General features: G+C 39.9%; 1 protein-coding gene across 1 annotated transcript in view; it reads right to left on the bottom strand.

Moving 5' to 3' along the window:
* LOC132815303 (mast/stem cell growth factor receptor Kit-like) overlaps positions 1-23,357 on the bottom strand; it is a 93,951-nt gene that overhangs the window by 46,980 nt on the left and 23,614 nt on the right. Inside the window, exons 3-8 of the mRNA XM_060824152.1 lie at positions 21,296-21,586; positions 19,213-19,349; positions 8,478-8,640; positions 4,437-4,623; positions 3,072-3,187; positions 1,162-1,276 (exon numbers count right to left, since the gene is read on the bottom strand). Of these exons, the coding sequence (XP_060680135.1) occupies positions 1,162-1,276; positions 3,072-3,187; positions 4,437-4,623; positions 8,478-8,640; positions 19,213-19,349; positions 21,296-21,586 (1,009 nt within the window). The remainder of the gene's footprint in view (positions 1-1,161; positions 1,277-3,071; positions 3,188-4,436; positions 4,624-8,477; positions 8,641-19,212; positions 19,350-21,295; positions 21,587-23,357) is intronic.

Genomic DNA, 23,357 nt, shown 5'->3' on the forward strand with positions numbered 1-23,357 from the left:
TGGCCTGCTGGTTCAGTCATGCCCGAGCCAACGACCAATATTCAATGCATTGTTTAACCTCAGGAGGTCAACAGGCTTGCAATTGAATCTTGGGAATTTTGTGGATACTTTTGCCATATTCCACGGACCCTCTTCTTCGCCGGCATTAAAATTAATATTTGTGCTGGTTTAGCCTTCAGGATTTTAATCCTACAAACACTGTAAATGCAGCATGTCCCAATTTCCAAACTTTTTTCACCTCTCCCCTGCCCTCAATCATTCCATCCTGGGTTGCAACTACTCACCTTTTCCATCTGAGTGCTGCTTGGTGATGAACGTCTCAATACCCTGAAACACCCTGTAGAACTGACAGACGATGCCCTCTGATCTCCAGTCAGAGACTAACAGATGTTGCATTAACTGCAATTGAAAGCCTCCCATTCTCCTATTTACCAGCTCCTTCTGTCAGCATGAGTTCCACATTGTGTTTGATGCATTTGTAAATGGAAAGTTGTTCACCACAGGTTTCTTATTATGCTTCTCCCCTCCTTATGCCCACTTAAATAATCATCAAAGCACCAAAAGGATTTGGCAACACAAAACTATGTAGATTCATTAATTGGGGAGTTGGTAGCAGTACCAGTTGGAGAACATGTGAAATGTTTTAAGTTGGTTACTTCCACAGAACAAACTGCAAATAATATATAATGCATTGTATCTATTCCCCTCTATAAATGTGCACAGAAACATAACCACACCCACTTAAAGGTGTTCCATAACTGCAAACAAAGGCATAATCGACATAACAGATAGCATGATAAAATCATTGACTCATTCAGACTGCAATATTTCCTTCCCAACTCTAATCACAGACTTAAATTATCATTTTGCTGAACTAAGCAGATTTCCCCTTCTGTAATTTGTTTCATTACAATCCCAAATTTCAAGTCAACAGGAAAACAGGTAATGCAGTTTTCAACTCATGTGTAAATAATTACCAATACAGATATACAAGACACAAAACAAGCCTCAATGAATAGTCATGTAATAACATCAGCAGACCACTGGACATTACAAATACAATTTTATTGCAAATCTTATTGTTCCAAATAGAAATGCAAAGGCGTACAAACATTCCTTTTAATCGTTTAAATAAGACAAATTACAGCTCTCATCCCTTACCTTTTCTGTGATCCATGACAGTGAAGCCACTTTATTTTTGGCTCTGGAAACCCTACAGCTACACATCGAACTTTACCTGGCTTGGATTCTTCAATAATAATTATCTCTGGTTTGCCTGAAACATAGCAAAATAAAGAACACTACTGATGGATAGTAAGTATCAATGTGAGTCAATGCTGCTGCTTATATCCCTACCATGATGTACAACATACTAAGGGGAGGACGAGGCAACCATAGCTGACAAAGGAAATGTGAAGCCAGAGGATTGCGAATCCTTTAAAAAAAGCAGCAGAGGATAACTGAAAAATTAATAAATGGGGGGGGGATTAGGATGAAATACATGGGGACCTTAACTAACCGTATAAAAGAAGAATGCAAGAGATTTTTTAGATATGTCAGCAAGATCATTATTCAGATGGAGGAACACTAGTAAATTATGAGGTGCAATGGGTCCAGGGGAGCAATCTGTCGTGTCAATTCTTAGGATAAAACAAAAGGAGAAGGAAGAATGCAGGTGCAAGTTGGACATGGTGGGGCCTAAGGACAGCAGTGTGATAAATTATTAATTTACTATTTTGTGGATTTTTTTAAATCACTGGTGTTGAAAATAGATACCCAAGTAGAGGAAATGGTTTCAAGGAGAATCATAGAATCCTTTCAGTGTAGAAGCATGCCATTTGGCCCATCAAGTCTACACCAAACCCAAAATCGCACTACATTTCCCATGCTAATGCATCTAACCTGCGCACCTTTGGACTGTGGGAGGGAAACATGACTCCACACAGTTGCCCAAGAATAGAATCAAGCCCAGGTCCCTGGCACTGTGAGGCACTAATCACTGAGCCACCATGACTCCCTAAAGGTAGCTTGTGGTTCACTAAAACATGAAGTTACATCTGGACAATTGATAGCATTATAGACAAAAATTCTTATCTTTGGCCATTGTCACAGAAGGAAGGTGTATCAGAGGACATTTTCTTGGGCTATGTAAACAGCCATTCATAGGTTCAAAACGAGAAGATAAATTTAAAATATTTTCTGTCACAAGGGGAAGTGTAAAACATTTGAAAGGATGCTGGTGGAATTATCTGAAAGTATGCTTTCAGTCTCTAGCAATTCAAGTTTTCCCTCAAACCTCATTGATGTCTATGGGAATTATAACACGTGGGGGAAATAATTTTGAAAACACAATGTGACAGATGATGTTATCTAATTAAACAATGGAAATTATTCCATGATCACTCAGCTTTACAGTGTTTGATTGCGAAGTAAAGTTAATAATGTCATGTAAAGTTCTTCACTGTCATTGAATTTATTAGTAATTGAATTACTGAGTAAAGTTTAGAAGATAAAATAGAGTCAAAAAAAGAGCCATATAATAAATAGCTTAACACATCAGCGATGGTATTTTACCAGAATTCCTTCAATCAGATAAGACACTATTGCTTACCTGTCAGACCCATTCTATCTAACCATTATCATAAGTGTCCATCAAACACATTACAGGAGAATTGTTCAATTTCTCCCTTTTCATGAATTGAACAATGGGTAATATAAAATAATCAATTTTAGTTCAAATAAATTCAGACTGATTGAAGATAACCACAAAGGTATAGTGGCATATCAAACAGAGAAGAGGTGAAAGAACTTTATTGAACTGGATGTTAGTGCTTTTATTCAATAATGCAGACTAGTAGCATCTGTCAATGGAATAAATATGAAAAGTGTCCACTACCTCTTACAATATCATGACATGATTAGAGTTTGATTGATTACAGATGCAGTTCACAGATAAATCTATAAATAAAACGTATGGCAAAAAGGGAATAATGTTTAGAATGGAAGACTTAATGATCCAACTATATCTTCCTAATATTTGTTACACAACATATTGCATTTTTTCAACTTACTACTGATGTGGACATCAAATGAAACTGTTGAGTTGGAGTCAGAATTCGAAACAAAAAATGTATAAATTCCACCTTCTGTTCCCTTCACTCGAACCAGATGAAGTTCACTAGAGTATCTATGAATGACATATGGAAATAATAGAATACTGACTGTTAGAAAGTTAGAAGCTAGATTATATTGATTCTATTGATTGCAGCAGATACATTTCTTTTAATCATATCAACATAATTTTGGGGCCAAATTTTGCTGTAAAATTAACATTGAGATTGTGAAGACCCAGTACTAACCAAGAGTGAATCAGGCACAACCTGTGCTAACTGCACATATACATTTACGCACTTTTAAGAAGTCAGGAAATTGCTGTCTGAGATTCCCTGATTCCAAAAAACTGAGCATTAATGGCATCTTGCCAAGAGGTGCACCATGGATAAAGTAATAAAACAGTGCTAAACAGTGATAATAGTCCCATTATGGAGGTAATTGAAGGAGATGTCATTGCCACTGATATTCTGCTTTTGCCTCAGAGAATTGTTACAGTGCAGAAGGAGGCCATTCCACCCAATGAGTCTGCACAAGGTTTCTGAGCATTTTAGCATAATGTTAATTCCCTGTCTTTTACCCATCATCTAGGACATTGTTTCTGTTTAAATAATCATCTGATTCAAATTAATTCCAGACCTAACTACTCACTGTGTGAAAAAGTTTTTACTTACTTCGCATTTGCTTCCTTTACAAAACAATTTCAATTTGTGTCCACTAGTTCTCAATCAACTAACATGTGGAACCAAATTCTACTGAGGCCGGAGTCCATCAACTATCTTTGAGGTGGCTTCATGGTGGTAAACTTGAGGTGGAGGTATGGTGGTAACTGACTCTTCCTCTCCCACCATCCCAGCATAATAATGTCTGGAGTGAGCAACTAAAGCTTCAGCTACAGGCCATCCTGTCAGGAATAGCACCTCCACAATGATGGTCTGACAGTGGTTCCATGAGGGATTTCTTAAAATATTACAATCCTTCAATAAAATCCTCCATTTTGAGGTATCCACACAGTCTCCTGTCTGCTTCATCAGCTTCCACCTCTTTCATTGGGGCTGCTGACCAGACATTGCTGGTAGCATTCCTATTGAGCCTCCATCTTCATTGGGTTACTGGCCATCATTAATTTGATGGGGCTTGTAACATCCCAATATGATCGTTTCCAGATTCTCAATCTGGATTGGGGTCCAACGTTGGGATCATAACCCAACTGTGACTGTCAATTGCCTAATGACAAAGCAACTGATGAACTAATGAAAACATGTTGTCATTCACGATACAAATATTGTATACCAGTCTTACCCATGAGCAATCACATTTGGTACCTGTTTCCAACTTCTGCAGATTTAATATAATGGTCCGATGTGTTAAGTAACGTCTCATTCATGAGAATCCAGTATTGCTGATCAGGAGCTGGATAGGCATCAAACTCCACTTTTAGCACAAGGTTTTTTCCAATGTTAACATGAAGCACAGTGCTCTCTGGAAGTAACAGCTTAATAAATCCTTCAGCTGGTTGAAAACATATAAAATAAAAATGAGAAAAAAGTCATCTAATAATGTTAATGTAAGCAATTTGTTAAAGTTTTCTTGCACTTATGATATTTAATATTTTAAAATTGCAAGGGTATGATGGTGCAACAACATGCAAGTACTTTCTAGCTTTATTCACCTTTGTGAGTTATACTGCACTCTAATCCAACTGAGACAAGTTATCCTGGGACAATAGGAACTCAGGAGTCAATGTGGAATTTTGCAGTAAACAATCCACTGCACAAGTTCTTGGAGCAGAATCTTTAAGCTTTTAATTCCTATTTGCAACTTTACAACACCTGAACTTGCAAAGCACTAACACAAAACTAGCAACAGAATTAGAAAACACATAATTTAAGAAATGAACTACCACTTTCTCAAGTTCAGAGGACTGATATGACATTAAATAACAATTATTGCTGAGGACTGAAATTCCCAAGACCTGAAGGTCTACATCCTAGGATTTCAAAGTTCTTGTGTAAAGATAGTGAACGCACTGATAATAACTCTCCATCAGTCCTCAGCTTCTAGAATGTACCAGTGGATTGGAAACGAGCTATCATAATAAAGCAATTGAAAAGGAAGGAGAGAGAAACCATGAACTGTGGTAACGTATTCTGATATCAGTTATTGCTGGAGTCTATCATTAAGCAAATCTTAGCCGTGCACTTAGACAATCATAGGTATTCAGAGTCAACATAATTTTAGGAAAGAGAAATTGTGTTTGACAAATTTATTAGAGACTTCTGGAGGATGACCTAGCAGAGTTGATAAAGAATAGCAAGTAGGAGTGGTATATTCAGATTCCCAAAAGGCATTCAACAAGTTTACACAGAAATAATTAGATTAGATTAGATTCCCTACAGTGTGGAAACAGGCCCTTTGGCCCAACAAGTCCACACTGACCCTTCGAAGAGCAACCCACCCAGACCCATTCCCCTGCATAATGCACCTTACACAATGGGCAATTTAGCATGGCCACTTCACCTGACTTGCACATCTTTGTGACTGTGGGAGGAAACTGGAGCACCTGGAGGAAAACCACGCAGACATGGGGAGAATGTGCAAACTCCGCACAGACAGTTACCTGAGGGAGGAATCGAACCCAGGTCTCTGGCGCGTGAGGCAGCTGTGCTAACCACTGTGCCACCGTGCCACCCATGATCATACCTAATGACTCATTGGGTTGCGAGTAATATCTGAATATTGTTGGATGGTTGTTTAATGGGCATGAAGCAGACAGGAGAAACAAATAACCTATTTTTTGGTTAGCAGGCTGGAATGAGTAGGATGCCACAATAATCAATTGTTTCTATTTGTTTTTGGGATGTGATTGCCATTGGCCAGACTGGCATGTATTGCTCCACCCGAATAGAAATGGAGAAGGTGCTGGCAAGTTATCTCCATAATCTGTGTGTTCCAAGAACATTCATGTTGCTATTTTTAAGAGATTTGAAACAAGGGTCAGCATGGACAAGTTGGGCCAAACAGTCTGTATGACTCTATGTTTCTATAAACGATTGGGTTTGCCATTTCAGAGGACGGTTAAGACTCAACAGCTTTGCTGTGAATCCAGGGTCACATTTTGACCAGCCTGGATGAGATAACACATTCCCTCTGCAGCGAAAAATAGTGAACCGGATGAGTTTTATGACAATCCAGTAGTTTCATGCTCATTATTAATGAGACTAGCATTTTATTCCAGATTGTTTTCATTAATTAATTGCATTGACATTTCCCCAGCTACCATGGTGGGATTTGAGCTCTGGCTTTTCTAGCTTCAATGCAAACTAATTAATCACCCAGCCTTACTGATATATTATTTTTGTGTAAACTGGGGCCTCAGCTCTTCACAATCTATATTAATGTCTAAAAGGAAGAAACAGTGAGTAATGTACCCAGGTTTGCTCATGGTAAAATGTCAGGTGGGAATGTAAACCATGAAAAACACAATGAGGCTTTATAGAGATATAGATGGGGTAAATGAGGTTAGCAACAAAAAACTGCAGATGGTGAAATCCAAGGTAGACAAGCAGGAGTTGAAGAGTATGGTGCTGCAAAAGCTCAACTGGTCAGGCAGCATCTGAGGAGCAGGAGAATCGATGTTTTGGGCAGAACCCCTTCATCAGGAATGAACCTCATTCCTGATGAAGGGCTTATGTCTGCAATGTCGTTTCTCCTGTTCCTTGGATGCTGCCTGACCAGCTGTGCTTTTCCAGCACCACACTCTTCAACTCTGACCTCCAGCATCTGCAGTCCTCACTTTCTCCTAGACAAGCAGGAGGCTGGAAGAACACAGCAAGCCAGACAGCATCAGGAAGTGGAGATGTCAACGTTTCAGGTGTAACCCTTCTTTGAGGTAACAGGTGCAGTGTAACGTGGAGAAATGAGTCACTTTCAAGCTTAATAAGAAATCATTTTAAGTGATATCATTGCACAAATATTTAATGTGCTGATATCAATTTTTTTCACTTCATTGTTTTATAAAAATTATTAGCACAGATTTAATGCTTCACTGAAGAGAAATGTAACACTGACGCATTGATCATCTGCCTGTCCAGCTTTTCTTTAAATGCATGTGCCTATCTAGCCTTCTAATAAATGCAGGATGCAGCTCCTGTGGAGTGCAAATGCTGGCACAGATTAGTTGGACCAAATGGCATGTTTCTGTGCTACAGACTCAACTTAATTAGTCACAATAATATCCAATTTGTATTCACTCGCATAATAAGAATGAATTATTCCAAAATAGAACGTTTCATGTCACTCAGAGTTCGTTTGTGACTTCACATTTAGTATAGATCCAGGAGGAAGGTATAGGTGGTCTGATTAGCAAGTTTGCAGATGACACTAAGATTGGTGGAGTACAGATAGTGAAGGGGACTGTCAGAGAATGCAGCAGAATATAGATAGATTGGGGAGTTGGACAGAGGAATGGCAGATGGAGTTCAATCCAGGCAAATGCGAGATGATGCATTTTGGAAGATCCAAGTCAAGACAGGACTGTACAATGAATGGAAACGCCCTGGAAAAAAAATTGATGTACAGAGAGATCTGGGTGTTCAGGTTCATTGTACCCTGAAGGTGACAACACAGGTTGATAGAGTGATCAAGAAGGCATACATGGTCACCACATTACCAAAAGTATGTGGATGCTTTGGAGAGGGTGTAGAGGAGGTTCACCAGGATGTTGGCTGATATGCAGGATGCTAGCTATGAAGAGAGGTTGAGTAGATTAGGATTATTTTTATTAGAAAGACGGAGGTTGAGGGAGGACCTGACTGAGAGGTAAAATCATGAGCGGTATAGACAACGTGGATAGCAAAAAGCTTTTTCCCTGAGTGGGGAGCTCAATTAGTAGGAGTCACAAGTTCAAGATGAGAGGGGAAAAGTTTAAGGAAAGTATGCATGGAAAGTCCTTTACGCAGATGGTTGTGGGAGCCTGGAATATATTGCCAGCAGATTGGTAGAGGCGGGCATGATAGCAACACTTAAGATGTATCTAGACAGATACATGAATGGGCAGGCAGTAGAGGGATACAGGTCTTTAGAAAATAGGTGGGAGATTTAGATAGAGGATCTGGATTGGCGCAGGATTGGAGGGCAGAAGGGCCTGTTCCTGTGCTATAATGATCTTTGTTCCTTGTAAAACTGGACAGAATAACCTGTCAAGTAGACTTTGGGTGATTTCATTCCCAAATTGCTTTACATAATTTGTATTGATACAAAGAAGAATCACTTTGCATTGACCTTTTTAAAACTTTCCATATGAACTTAGATAATATTATTTCATAATCATTGAGCTTTTGCTGAATTGTAATCAAGCATTTTACCTACAACCTGCAGAAACGCTGAAGCATTTGACAAGCCAAAACTATTGCTTGCAAAACAAGTGAAATGTCCGGTATCATTGACTGTCACTGAATCAATTCTCAATGTTTGTATGGTTTGATAGTAGCTGGGAAAGTTGTTGGAAGACTTTGTCACTTTAGCTGCCTGGAAATAATATGTAAGAAAAAATAATGTTATTAGATGCAGTCCGTGGTTTTCTAAATTAACAGTATTAATATAAATGATTTGAATGCGAATATAGGAGGTATGGTTAGTAAGTTTGCAGATGACACCAAAATTGGAGGTGAAGTGGACAGCGAAGAAGGTTATCTCAGAGTGCAAAAGGATCTTCATCAGATAGGCCATTGGGCCAAGGAGTAGCAGACGGAGCTTAATTTAAATAAATGTGCGGTGCTGCATTTTGGAAAGGTTAGGACTTATACGGTCTTGGGGATTGTTGTTGAACAAAGTGAAGTTGCATTTAGATAGGATAGTAAAGAAGATATTTGGTATGCTTGCCTTTATTGATCAGTGCATTGAGTGTAGGAATTGGGAGGTCATGTTCCAGCTGTACAGGACATTGGTTAGGCCAGTTTTGGAATATTACACCCAATTCTGATCTCCCTCCAATAGGAAGAATGTTCTGAAACTTTAAAGGGTTCAGAAAAGATTTACAAGGATGTTGCCAGTGTTGAAGAGTTGAGCTATAGGGAGAGGCTGAATAGGCTGGGACTATTTTCCTTGGAGCCTCGGAACTTATAGAAGCTTATAAAATCATATGGGGCATGGATAAGTAGACAAGGTGGGGGGGGGGGGAGGAGAGAGGTGGGGGGGGGCGGTCCAAAACTAGACAGCATTGGTTTAAGGTAAGAGGGGAAAGATTTAAAAAAGACCTAAGGGGCAATTTTTTCATGCAGAGGGTGGTGCATGTATAGAATGACCTGTCATAGGAAGAAATGGAGGCTAATATGATTACAACATTTAAAAGGCACCTGGATAAATATAGGAATAGGAAGGGTTGAGAGGGATATGAGCCAAATGCTGGCAGATTGGATTAGATTTATATAGGATATCTGGTCAGCATGGATAAATTGGACTGAAGCGTCTGCTTCCGCGCTGTATATCTCAATGACTCTAATTACATTTAAACTCAGCACCACAACTCTTCACTCTAATCTCATTTGCAGGATTTCGTATAGTAATTTCCTTTTCCCAAACACATTGTGATAAATCACTGCATTCCAGATAATGTAGTTAGTTTAAGATATTAACTTTCTTCAAACACAAGCTTAATAATACATGCTAACAATATATTATATATATAATATATATGTGTACACTTATATTCATCCATGCTGCAGTATGGTCATTTGCAAAGTTAATTGTAACTTTAGAGTACATTAATTTGATTACAGTCTGAATAAGCTGTTGAGTAGAACATTTCCATTTTCAGTTCAAGGCTCATTGCAATGATTTTTCACGCAAGTTTCCATCCTTCACCTCACTCATGTTGCAATTAATCTCTTGGATGCCATTCTGAAAGAATTATGCAGTCAGAGAAGCAAAAGAGTCCACCACTGACAAGACCTTCCAGCTTCCATATCTCTGGCACCATATTTCAAATCCAGCTATACACAACGTTTGAAGCTGCAAACTGGCCCTTCTACTGTGATATTTGAGTCTCAATAATCAATACATGGCCTAAAGGAAAGGAAAATATACTCCCCATTTAATGGACAGAGACCTGGACCTCTGAGCGACATGGTGGGGAGGAGAGCCATTCTTTATCTTGTAGCTCAGGTAGTGCTGTATCCAAATGAAGAGCATCTCCAGCAATACAATTAATGATTTCTGAGCTCCACAAGGGTAAATGCCAAAACCTTCCCTCTGCTATTTCAACCTCAAACACCACCACTCACTCTTGGTCTAACATTGCATAGACTTCACTCCAAGGCCTGTGACAATTCTCACTGTTGCACATCTTGACAATTCAGCAGCTCACGCTCTCGTCATCCTCCTAAAGAACTAATCCTCCCTGCCCTCTGGGCTTCCCATTCATTCAGTGGAACACCACTAAAACCACTCCTGCATCAACTGCCCTTCCATCCAACTCTTTCATAACTAGTTCCACTCTTTGTCTCATTGTGTTCATAAATGGGCCAGGACTGGTTGTCGGGGATGGTGAAGGGTTGGGAGAGAGAGCGGAGTGATGAGAGAAAGCATGCAAATGTATTGACATCTTTTCCTGGAAGCCCTTGCCACATACAGACTTCAGAGGTCCCTGATCCCTGCACATCCCCCATCTGTGATCCCAAAATCCGTGGCTGATGAGAGTGAACTTACATCTGGGCAGGGTCTGTCACCAGACTTTGATTCTCTTGGCCCAGAGGCACCAAATGATAAATACTACCATGGAACTGGTTCCCTTGACTCAAGCTGCAGAAATCAGGACAGCACTGGGACATAGTGGGATGCGGATGAAGAAGAAAACTGACTTAAGGCAACATGTGGGACTGTGAAACATTACTGTTAAATAACCTTATACTTCTGTAAATATGCATTGACTTAAACTGTTAAAATGTCTGGTGCTGTATAATCATTAGCATCAAACCCAATTAGATCACACCCATTAAGTGATGAGCAGGTCTCTTCAGACATCTCAAAGATGAAAGAGGTTGTAACATTCGAGCATTGCTCGTGTCTTACAAGCAAGCATCAGGCACCAGAGATCCTTGACCATAACCTCGAAGACTGCAGCAAAGGTGGCTGGACCCAAAGTGCAATTGATATGAGGAAAAGTTTCGTTCACTCAGAGGGTGGTGAGCCTCTGGAATTCACGACAACGGAAAGTGGTTGAATCCAAACCATTATGCGTTTTCAAGAAGAAGATAGATACAGCTGTTGTGGTGAAAGAGATCAAGGGACATGGGTGGGGGTCAGGGGTGGGGGGGGAGGTGGTGGGGAGAGGACAAGATCAGTTTAATGATCACCAGCTGTGATCATATTGAATGTTAGAGAATGAAAGAATTTTCAAACCCAGCTTATTCATCCTCTCAGGTGCAATGACGTATTGCTCTGTTATGTTGTCTTGAATGATGCTCTTGGTCAATATGCTGATTCTCAGCATCATCTTTCTCCTCAGAAAATTGTTCTTCTTCTCCCATTTCATCTGCATCCTGAATATCTTCCCTTTGTCAGCTCCAGTAGTGAAAGGCACAGGTTGACACATAGATACAACACACCCTTTCTGGGCTAAACTGCAAAACCTCACTGGAGTTGACCAGAGACCAAAATCCCATTTTGAGGAGAACTGTGGTTTGTTCCATTATGATCCTAGTAGGAACATGAATAACATTGTATTTCCAATCTTTGTCACTCTGAGGGTTACATAAACATTTCATTTGGAATGGGTAGCCCTTGTCTGCCTGCTAGTGCCCGCACCTGGGAGAAGGCAATAATGGTAAAATATGCCATTGCCCGAACTGCTTGACTCTTCTCATCACAGGAAAATGCTGGGAACAGCTATATTTTGCATAAAATGGCACCAGTAACAATTCCAGGTGCATTCATGAGTCAAGGATTGGGAGATGCGGCATAGGTCCTTTGTTGCCCCTTGAAACAAGGCACTGGCATACAAATTCTGAATAGCTCGTTGGCCACTGGACTGGGACTGGCACCCAGTTCTTTTGGGCAAGTCCTTCTCCAGCACCTGACACAATTTGGTGATGGCCCTGGGACATCCTTAATTTGCACCCACATTGTGACAGTGTGGGCCTGTAGAGCTAGGATCTCATCATTCTCCTCCATGTCCGTGGTGCGTCTTCACCTCTGCTTCTCTGACGGAGACACAGTAGCTGCTGGAATCACTGCTCTTGCTGACAAAGTTGCAATCAATATCTCCTACTACGATGTCTTTAGAGTAATACCAAGACCGCAATGACTCCAGTGTTGTCATTTTCCAAGATCTGTGAGCAAGTAATTTGTGGAGAATGTCAGAAAGGTGAAGTAATTTTATTAACGGAACTCCTGCACTCTCACCTCACCACAATGACCTCTCATGTTATGGCCTCACATAGTGCAGCATGCAGGCTTCCTGAGGAGTTCACTATCATGCCTAAGGAGCTGAGAGGCATGTGAACTTATCCAACTGCACATTGCATCACCAAAGTATGCATGCTAAATTGGGAGTAGAAGTCTGCCAGTAAGTCACCAGGATAGCACTACCATTTCACCCATACCAAACAAAATGGCCTCCTTCTGCATCACTAACCACATGGTTGCATATTTACAGTTCTGGGTGTGAATCTGAGATCTGTAAAGTGTTGCTTCCTGTGAAATGTTTGTGAATTAGAAACCTCAGGTTCTGCTTTTAAAGTGCTTTTCCATATTGTGGTTGATTAGCTGACATGACAAAGAAGAAATTAGTGCACACAATTTAATGGATATGATTGCTTGAGGCCATACTTTTATCTGCAGACAATGAATGACCTCCTGATGAAGTACAAATTCAAAATAGATGGGTGACATTACTGAATTAGAAGATACATGAATAACGCAATTGCCCCTTTCATGGCCTCCAATTCCAATGGTTTTACTCCACTCCTGGAAGGAAGAAGTGATTTATTCCACCCACTCTGCATGTGGAGTCATATAGTTATTGTGTCATTGACTACTGATCCAATGTTAACTCTGTTTCAATGTGAGTAATGTACAGGCTCCAGTCAAAGGTGGAGCCTACATTCTTTATGTTCCAATTTGTTTTGCTGATCCTGTGACGTCTAATGATCCTGCAGTTTCAAGTGGGGCAATAGTTAACTATTCGAGATGTGCATGAAAATCAAGTTGGGCAAGTCTCAAGCAGGCAAGTAGAATGTAGCATTTTGAAATCAACCAGCCTGTTTCTCAGTGTAAATAAGAGGACAGGTACACTAAGGGCAGTATTCAATATAGTGCCGGGGTTCTCACTTGAACTCATTAATGGGTCAATTGACAGTAGGCAGACAGACCATTCATTCATTCCTGATGAAGTTCTTTTGCCCGGAATGCCGATTTTCCCCCCCCGCTCCTCATTTGCTGCTTGACCTGCTGTGCTTTTCCAGCACCACATTAATCTAGAAAGACCATCCACTAGTCTTCCTACTATCCTAGTCCTAACTGAGGCATAGGAGGGAAGGTTGCAAGATTTCCACCTATCACTTTCCCACCTGATTAAACTCTCTCCCCCACAATAAACATATCTGAAAGGGTGTCCTTAAATAGAGCAAATTATATTTGATTTGAGATCCACCCAATGGGAATGTAATCCACCTCAACTATTCTAAAAGTCAATAAATTTAAGACTTATTAGATTGTTATATTTTGAAGCTATGTCTTTAACTTACAGTGGAACGAAGGAGTCATGTGACCTGTTCTGAAATCTAACTAACACTGGGTCTTGGTTATCTGTGCAATGTTCAATGTTGAAAATAATGGCAACAACATTTATGTTTATTGTGGTTAGACTGTCATTCTCCAACATCCTTGAGGATTTCAGGCATTAATAGTTATGTAATAAGCTGCTTTGTTATGAAAGAGACTTGGATGCTAAAGAATAGCTAATTAACATTTCTACCTGGATTCAAGACCTATGAGTTTGACATTGCATTGGAATTTGACGTGAGATGGGAAATGTTTCTCATGCATACCTGAAAAGTTACAGTACAGCAAGTGTGCCAGGTTCTGACAGTGGGGAAGCTGCTAGAGGCTGAATATGTCTGGTTAAACATGCAATCATGGAAGGAGGTTTACACTTGGATTGGGAAAAAACAAATTCATGAGGATTTGAAAGGATGCTATGAGTTTTGCTTAACTTCTGCTAGTGGGGAAATTGTTAGGAAAAGCCTTCAACTTGCAAGATAGTTTAGAGTTAAAAATTGACGGGAAAGGAAAGGAAAAGAAGAACTTTAGTAGCTGAATATCACTCTGGACTGGATCTGGGGAAATCAAATGGTTACCCAATTAATACAAAGTATACCTGTGAGATGGATGCTTTTTTGCTGTATTAGAAGTAAAAGGAGAATATTGCGTTCTGTAGTTTCAAGAACAACTAGTCAACAAAATCATGGTTACCAATAGTCTTTTTAGACTTATCACATAACAGTGAAACCTTGTCATGTCATCCTTTCAGCTATCAAATGGAAATTCTAATTTATTTCATAATTGTTGGTCTCTGCCGAGATTGTAAGGAGGATATATTAATTTGTAATAGGTCCATTATTTCATGGTTAAGAACAGCATGAATGGCAAGAACAACATTTCCATGTTGAGTTACTAAACTGCATCACCAAATGAGTATCTAGTCATTTAGCCATCAGAGATTTAAGCTGATGGTGCAATCGATCCACAGTGAAGGAACTATATCTAGTTATGTAGATTGTATACAAGCATTTATATACTTACATACATAAAGATATATTTACAGCTGACTAGTAGAGCAGGGTAGCATTTCTGTCCAAAATCATAAAACTCCTACCAGCATGGAAGCAGGCCATTCAGTCCATTGAGTCCACACTCACCGTCCAAAGAGCATCCCACCCCCACCCAGCCCCTTTCCCTATCCCTGTGTACTTGCATTTCCCAAGGCCAATCCACCTAACCTGCACATTTTTGGACTGTGGGAGGAAACCGGTGCACTCGGAGGAAACCCACGCAGACATGGGCAGAATATCTGTATGCAGCATGCACAGTCTACCGAGGGTGGAATCAAACCCAGGTCCCTGGCACTGGGAGGCAGTAGTACTAACCACTGAGTCACCATGCCATCCTCTAAATGGGACATTGGCCTGACATGAATGAGAGCAACATGATTGAGATTTTCAGACAGCTACTTAGATATCAAAGGATGAGATTCAATCATCACTGACTAATTATACCTCAAAGATCTTTTAAGAAATTATTCTGAAATATTGCCTGAAACTACTGGTGTTGAGTAATTTACTTTGATATTGTGGGCAGGAAGTGGAAATTCATACCAGTGTAACAACATAAAGACAGTTGCATCAGCTGTTTAGAAGTCATTGGAGAACTATCAGGAAAAATGCAAAGAGGTCATGCAGTATAACGCATGACCTCTTTGAAAATTGCGGCATATTTCCTAAGATTCAGGTTAGTAACTCAATTACTGTCTTATTTACTTTGCTAATGTCACTGACAATACCAATAGTGTTCCAAAGTGAAAGAGATCTAGCAAAGGCAACAATGAGCCAAGTTCCTGAGATTTTATTCACCTGAACACACTGTCCTCGTCATTTCCCCTCCAATCTCATTCCTAGTTTTTGTGTTTTATATCCACATATTAAACTATGACAATACATTTTCAATATTTAGAAAGGTCTATCAATCAGACTTGTAATAAATTCTACCCAAGATAGTTGTTTGCAAGTTTAGGCCTTTAATCTCCAAGGAAGAAAAGGATGAATTGAGAGAAAGTTATCAATGAACCATCTATACATCATCTCCAATTTCACAAGCACTTTACTCAATGGCTTTGTAACTCTAATAACTCAGGAAGCTCAACTGGAAAGGATCACTTGTTGTTGAACACCAAAATAGAGCCATTACTCGTGATGTACATTGGCTAGTCCCAACCTGGACAGCCAGTTCTGCAAGCCCATCCCTACTTTACTTTTTTAAATCAACCTGTTCTGCGATTTTATTACACATCTCTGGAGCAGGTGGGACTTGAAGTCAGCACTCCTAGCTCAGAGAAATGGGCACTACCACGCCCGCTCTTAATTCCTCTGTTCCTATGATCTCCATGAGAAGGTTAATTAGTGATTCCTCATGGGCCTTAAAGGGGTTATCACAATTTATACAAAGATAAGTTTGCCATAGTCCTTTCAGATCATATAGCTATTCCCTCAGCCAACTGTGCTAACTAATCCCCAACAATGTACACATAGTTTAGACCATTTGAGTTAATAATGCATCAGGAATATGTTATTTAGACTCTCAATTTAATGGGATCAGGGCATCTGACACCATCTACCCATTTGTCTTCATAATCTCTAATATCCTCAGCCAGCAAAGATCTTTCAATTGCAAATTAATCATTGATATTGTGTCAGCATCAACTGCAGTTTTTTTTGTGTGTGGGAGAGCCCCATGCATTCCCATCTTTTTATGTGAAGATGTGATTTTTAATTTCTCTCCCAATGGGTCCAATTCTGATTTTAAAATCAAGATATCACAACCAGTGGAAAATGTTTATCTCCTTCTAGCTTATCAGTTTATTTCAAAATGTTAAATCAATCATAAAATTATGGCTTCAATCAGGATTTTTTTATAAATCAGTGGGAAGAAACCTGCTTTATATAATCTCTGTTCATAATCCAAACCACAGAGCCTTAGTCATAATCTGGAGAAATAAAAATCTGACCCACAATCCTTCCAATTCAGTGCATCCTTTGAAAGGGTAAAATCTATCCAACCAATAGTATCCCATCAGTCTACTCTTGATAATCCATAAAGTGATGGAAGGTGTCATCAATAGTGCTACCAATAGTACCTACTTGATGGCGCCCAGTTTGGGTTCCACCAGAGCCATTCAGTCCTGACCTCATTACAGCCTTCATTCACACATGGACAAAAAAGCTGATTTTTGGATGCAAGTTGACAGTGACTGCCCTTGACATCAAAGCCATATTTGACCAAGTGGCATCAAATAAAACTAGAATCAATGAGAATTTGGTGGGGGGAGGAAGGGGGAAAGAGCCTACACTGCTTGGAGTCATAGCCGGCAGAAAGAAATATAATTTTGGCAACTGAAGGTCAGTCATCTCAGTTCCAGGATATCTCTGCAGGATTTCCTCAGGGTAGTGTCTTAGGCTCAACCATTTTCAGCTGCTTCATCAATAAACTTCCATCCATCATAAAGTTAGAAGTGGGAATGTTTGCTGATGATTGTAGAACATTCGCAATTCCTCAGATACTGATATAGTCCGGGTTCATATTGAAACATATAGGATTCTTAAGGGGTTTGACATAATAAATTCTGAGAGAATATTTCCCTTGATGGGAGAGCCTAGGAGCGATAGTCTCAGAATACAGGGGTGCCAATTAAAGTCTGAGTTGAGGAGTAATTTCTTTTCTCAGAGGGTTAGGAGTTTTTAGAACCCTTTGCCACAGAGGGGCAGGATTTTTGTGCATATCTCATTGTGCTGAGATAGACAGATTCTTCATCAGTCGGGAAATCAAGGGTTACAGAAAAAGGGCAAAAAAGGTGAATGTCAGGAATGTGGGATTAGCCATTATTTTATTAAGTAATAGAAATGGCCCACTCCTGTTCCTCATTCTTACTTTTTACCTCCTTTCCTTTTTGAAAAAGTGTAATACTTTTTCTGGAACTTTTCTAGAAATCAGGGAATATTATAATCAATAATCTCTGGTGCCACTTCATCTAAGACCCTAGGATATAGGATCAGTCCCTGGGGACTTCAGTGCCTTTAGTTCCAATTATTGGCTCAGTACATTTTCCCTTGTGTTTCCTTCAATGAGAGAGGGGTTTTAATTGTGAGTGATGAGAGACCCTTGAAAGAACAGCAGCATTACGCAGACCCCCCCCCCCCCCCCCCCCCCCCACTGAAGCTGAAACACTCTCATAGGTACTATATACTTTGAGAACCTTAGGCATCAATCTGCCATGTGCAGTCATATCCTGGTCAGGGCACCCCTGACCATCTCATACAGCAGCAAATATCAATCCCACTAATGAGTGTGATTCACAAGCAATGCATTGGAACCTGGAAAGACTGACATTTCTGACCAAAGCAGCAATCACCTTCCAAGTTTCCACATTACAGGAGGTGGAGGAGCTGCTCACTTCACATCTTGTGATATAAAACATCATGTTACTCTAAGGATGGCTAGACTCTGTGTCTTTAATGTTGTAGACAGTGAGACAGGTATTCATTCACACAACTGATGAAAAGTGAATATATTTTTACAAATGTGGGAAAGTATTTACATTGACTTCAACCTGCCCTTACTTGGTCTTCTTTTTTCTTTCCCTCTCCACAGTGCAGTCCCAGGCTCCATAGCAAGTATGGAAGGGGTCTGCATGAGAGTGGAGCCTGGGAGCTTGCGACATTTAGTCAGGCAAAGAGGTATGTCCTAAGAGGAGACCTCTGAGGAACGTGTGTGGATTTCTTCCTCCAACTGGGTGCATCCTGGTAGTGCCCTGTCTCCTTATGAGGGACGGGGCACCTGGAATGAGTTCAAGGCCCCTCATCTCCCTGTCTCCTTGCCTTTGGTGCTAAGCACCAGTGGTTGAAGCGATGAGGTGCAGCTATGGGCATATACCCAGCAGATTCTGAGATTGCTGGGTCTGGCTCTCCATGACACTGCCAACCTGTCCAGCTGCTGTCCTACCTGCCAGGAGATGGCCAGCTGCTCAATTGTCTGAGGCAGCAAGGTCCCAATGTCAATGCTGCAATTCCTACCCATTGCTCCTGTGTTTGTTTGAGCAGTTGTATGAAATCACACCTTGCCAACACCATGGGGTTCGGTCCTGCCAGGGGCTGAGCTCATCCTCAGGAGATTAAATTAGCTGGAAGTAATACATGAGATGTCCAGTGTTGTGCCATTAACTGAAGGAATAGACCTGAGAGCATTTCTCTTTCCTTATATGCATTCTTACCAGTAAAATAATCTGCAAACAAACCAAATTTTCAATTAAGAGAAAACAGGCACTGTACTTACTGAACTTTGTGGATGAGTCCAATTCACAATTACTGCATGGTTGACATTTTTAATTATGCACGCCATCTGAAATTTCTCTCCTTCCTTCAGCAACTTTTTACTTATCTCCACATTGATTTCTGGGACGCTCTTGGGCACTAAAACATTGCGTGAACACAAGTTATTTAGGAGTTATTACTGCTTATATTGCCTCTTTCTGCTCCATAGCAATGAATGTACATCCCATTGGGAACTGACCAAAGGCACTTTGTTGTTGAATTTGCAAAGTGCTGCAAGTCTTCACCTTATAGTTTGTGCAATTAAATATTTATTTAACTAATGGGATCCATTATTCATTCACATTATTTTTTAAAAATGCTGATATTTGCTGAAAATATCTTTGCGGTCTCAAATGTAGAAATTAAAATTAAAACTGAAAGTCTTGGAAGTCTGCAAATTTCACAATACATTTTGTTGATTTTACTGAAAAATTCAAAAGAGAGCAAACTTCCTTAATTCAGCATTGTGCTGGCATGTGTGACAGAAATTGTGTTTCCTTCCGAGAGAGATTTAGTAGAGTTGAATGAAATACTGTGTTTCATGTACTATTTTCATACGTGAGAAAAACACAAAGAATTCTCTCTTCTTTCTGTGTGAAAAACATATTTCATTCTTCCCCCAATGTAATGAAAGAGTATTATGTTCACTCATAACACCCAGTTCATTGGGTCAAACCTACACTCTCCCAAAATATTGCTGTTCTGAAATGTTATATCATTAATGTGTCCCAGTAATAAAAATCGCAACTAAAATATCTCTTTAAAATGACAAAGTTGGCTTGGCTAACTTGCTAATGAAAGCAAAGTACTATAAAAGTAAGAAAGTTAAAATAAAGACAGAAAGTGCTGGAGAAATGCAGCAAGGTCCAACAGCATCTGTTGAGACAGAAACAAAGGTAGCATTTCAAGTCTGTTATGACTCTTCTTTGGAAGTTAGACTAGTTCAGAATCCCATTCTTCTGGCGTTCTCCCATCGCATAAATTGCCCATAGTGGTAGGTGCATTAGTAGGGAGTAGGGAAATTGGTCTGGGTGAGTTACTCTTCCGAGGTTCGGTGTGGACTTGTTGGGCTGAAGGGCCTGTTTCCACACTGTAGGGAATCAAATCTAATCAAAGCAGGGAACGTAATGCTGCTTCAGAGTCATATCTTGAAGAAATTGTACAAAAAAAAGTCCAAATGCTGAGTAGGCAAGGGTGGAACTCGTGTAAACTGTGCTGTTACTGAAATGCAGCAAACCCTGACAAAATTATTTTATGAATTTAGGTTGATTTCAAAAGATTATTCTGTGGGCATACATTTCATGCCTAAGTCATCATCTAACCTCTAGGCTGAGGCTGCAGATATTATCTCCAATCTCACTAGCAATATAAAAGCCAACTCTGAATGTTAATGGCCAAAGAAATAACAATAAAAAATATCAATTTTCTCCAAATAACAACAACAGATTAACTACACTGCAACAGGGAACTGTGAATAGCGAGATAAAATAACATAAGGATTCAGTGTCACTTCAGTTTCCTATTTCTGCTCTTGACTATGGCATACAACAGTGATATTTATCTTCCAATGGAAAGAGCTGGTGAATATCAAGTATTATTGACTAACAAGCTCTCAGGTCCAGTACTACACACTCGGGAATACAGAAAAGCTGAGGGCAGCCATTGCAAAAGCTAAATAGGGAAAGGCCACTGACTAAGGCCATCCCATCATACTACAATAAGGGCTGGAAGTAGTGCAATATCAATCTGACATCTGTTGTATACATTGCCGTCTAGATTCACGTTATTTTCTCCCTCCTTTATCATCCAGGGAGCTCTACCTGTCTCTCTCATGGGAATATGTCTGGACTGTACCTGAATAATCTTTTCTCTAAAGTTAACCTTTTAATCCTTTCTTGTTTAATTTGCCAAAGTTTGATTCCACTTTATTTGGGGCAGATCCATTCCCATGGCATTGAAATTAGCTTCACTCCAATGAAAGATTTTTACTTCAGATTGTATCTTGGTGATTAATGTAATTTGCATGATTCTAAAATCTTAATTACCTGGTATTATCTGCAGTTTAAATTTGTCTGATTCTCTCACGATTCCATTTCTTACAGCGGTGCACACATAATACCCTTCATAATGTCTCTTCAGGTTAGTGATGCTTATGCCAGTGTAAATGTTGGCAGTGTAGGACAGGTCTTTGGGGATGGATGCTCCGGTAACTTTCGCCAGTCTCAAGTTTTCAATCTTAGGGGTTGTAACTCGACAAGGAATGACAGCCTCACCTCCTTCTATTCCGCCAATGAACTTCTGCTTCAGTGATGGAGTTACAAACAAATTCTTAGGATCTTAAAGAAAACATAGGTGATGTTAAACTTGGAAAACAACTTTATCAATTACTCAGCTAGGTAAAGCTACAAGGTAAAGACAACCGGAAGCGGCAGAGACAAGCCACTATAAATGCCGGAGGAAACATCACTGAAGTGCTTCACAGGAGGCTCCCAAGCACTGAGGATGTCACCCTAGACAGGGGACGAAATGTTTGCAACACAAACTCCCAGCTCGGCAAACAGAACCACAACAACACGTAAAGCTACAATATCATCACATTTTGGCTTCATGACTTTGGCAATGATAAATGTTATTAATCACTTGCACAGGAGATACTAAGATTGGTCCCATGTACAGAACTCGGAATGTTTCATAACCATGTAAAGTGAGAATGTTCAGAAGGTTATATTAATCACAGGATTTTAGTTGCCAGGAGCTTTATTTCATATGTCATCTGCTTAAAAGTGCTCTGCTATATCTAATTCAGCATTGTCTCAAAGGCTGATCACTTGCACCTGGGGTGAATCAGCTATATTTGATGCTCTTTGCTTTAAATCCATGTAATACTGAGCTTGCAACAGTCAGTATGAGTGGCACGCAATAGGTTGCTACTTGCCATTGATGTTGAACAAGGAGGTATCAACTCTGTCGATGTCAGACAGGAGTCAAATATAGGTCAGATCACGACTGTTTTTCAGAGTATAGTTCAGTTGTCAGAGTTCTAATGACTGGAACCTGAAGAATTATTTGTTAAATGAATAATTATTTTCTGCTTTAATAATGATTTTCTTAAAGTCTGTCTTCTTGGTTCCTGCTCCCTCTGGATGCTTCTAAATGGTGATAGATTTTAATCTGTGATAAGGTCAGCGCCCTGTTGTGGTCAGCACAGGGCTGCAACAGCTCTTGTTCAATGTCTTGATGGTATTTTTGCTTTTACCTGTGTTTTATGCCTAGCAAGATAAAACTACAACATTTACTTTGCATGGCTGAAATGGTATCATATTTAGTAATATAAATGGATGACTGAAAGAAATAGACTACTTTGACATAAAGGGAAAGATTATGAGGGGTTGGCAATGATCAAAAGACCTGTTAAATGTCCAGATACTGGCCTGGATTTTCATCACGACAGGAAGCTCTTTGGTACGGCTGACAGTCTGGAAATCATAAGTATCCCACCACCCCCAAACACACCACTTCCGATTTTCATAGGATTGGGAATGGGGTCAAATCACAATTCATGCAGGCACATTTCATGGAGACAGCTGGCCAGTTAAATCTTCAGTAGCTTTCAAAAAAGGTTAGATATTGTTAGCCCTAGGGTATAAAACAACATCCACCTTATTATTAAAGTAATTCATGGTTTAAACAAATCTTTCAGATCTCCAGTTGCAAAGAAAAGAATTTTATCCTGTCCAATCTGAGCCTCTCAATCAGGTAACATCCTTGTGAGTCTTTTCTTCTTTGATATCCTTTTTGTAATATGAAGAGCAGAATTACATTAAACACAGACAATGCACCACAGGACAGGCCCTTCGGCCCTCGATGTTGCGCCGACCTGTGAACTATTCTCAGCTTGTCCCCCTACACTATCCCAAAATCATCCATGTGTTTATCTCAGGATTGTTTAAATCTCCCTAATGTGGCTGGGTTGACTACATTAGCAGGTAGGGCATTCCACGCCCTTACCACTCTCTGCGTAAAGAACCTGCCTCTGACATCTGTCTTAAATCTATCACCCCTCAATTTGTAGTTATGCCCCCTCGTACAAGCTGATGTCATCATTCT

This window comes from Hemiscyllium ocellatum, chromosome 1 (genome assembly GCF_020745735.1).
Source record: "Hemiscyllium ocellatum isolate sHemOce1 chromosome 1, sHemOce1.pat.X.cur, whole genome shotgun sequence".
Taxonomy (NCBI): Eukaryota; Metazoa; Chordata; class Chondrichthyes; order Orectolobiformes; family Hemiscylliidae; genus Hemiscyllium; species Hemiscyllium ocellatum.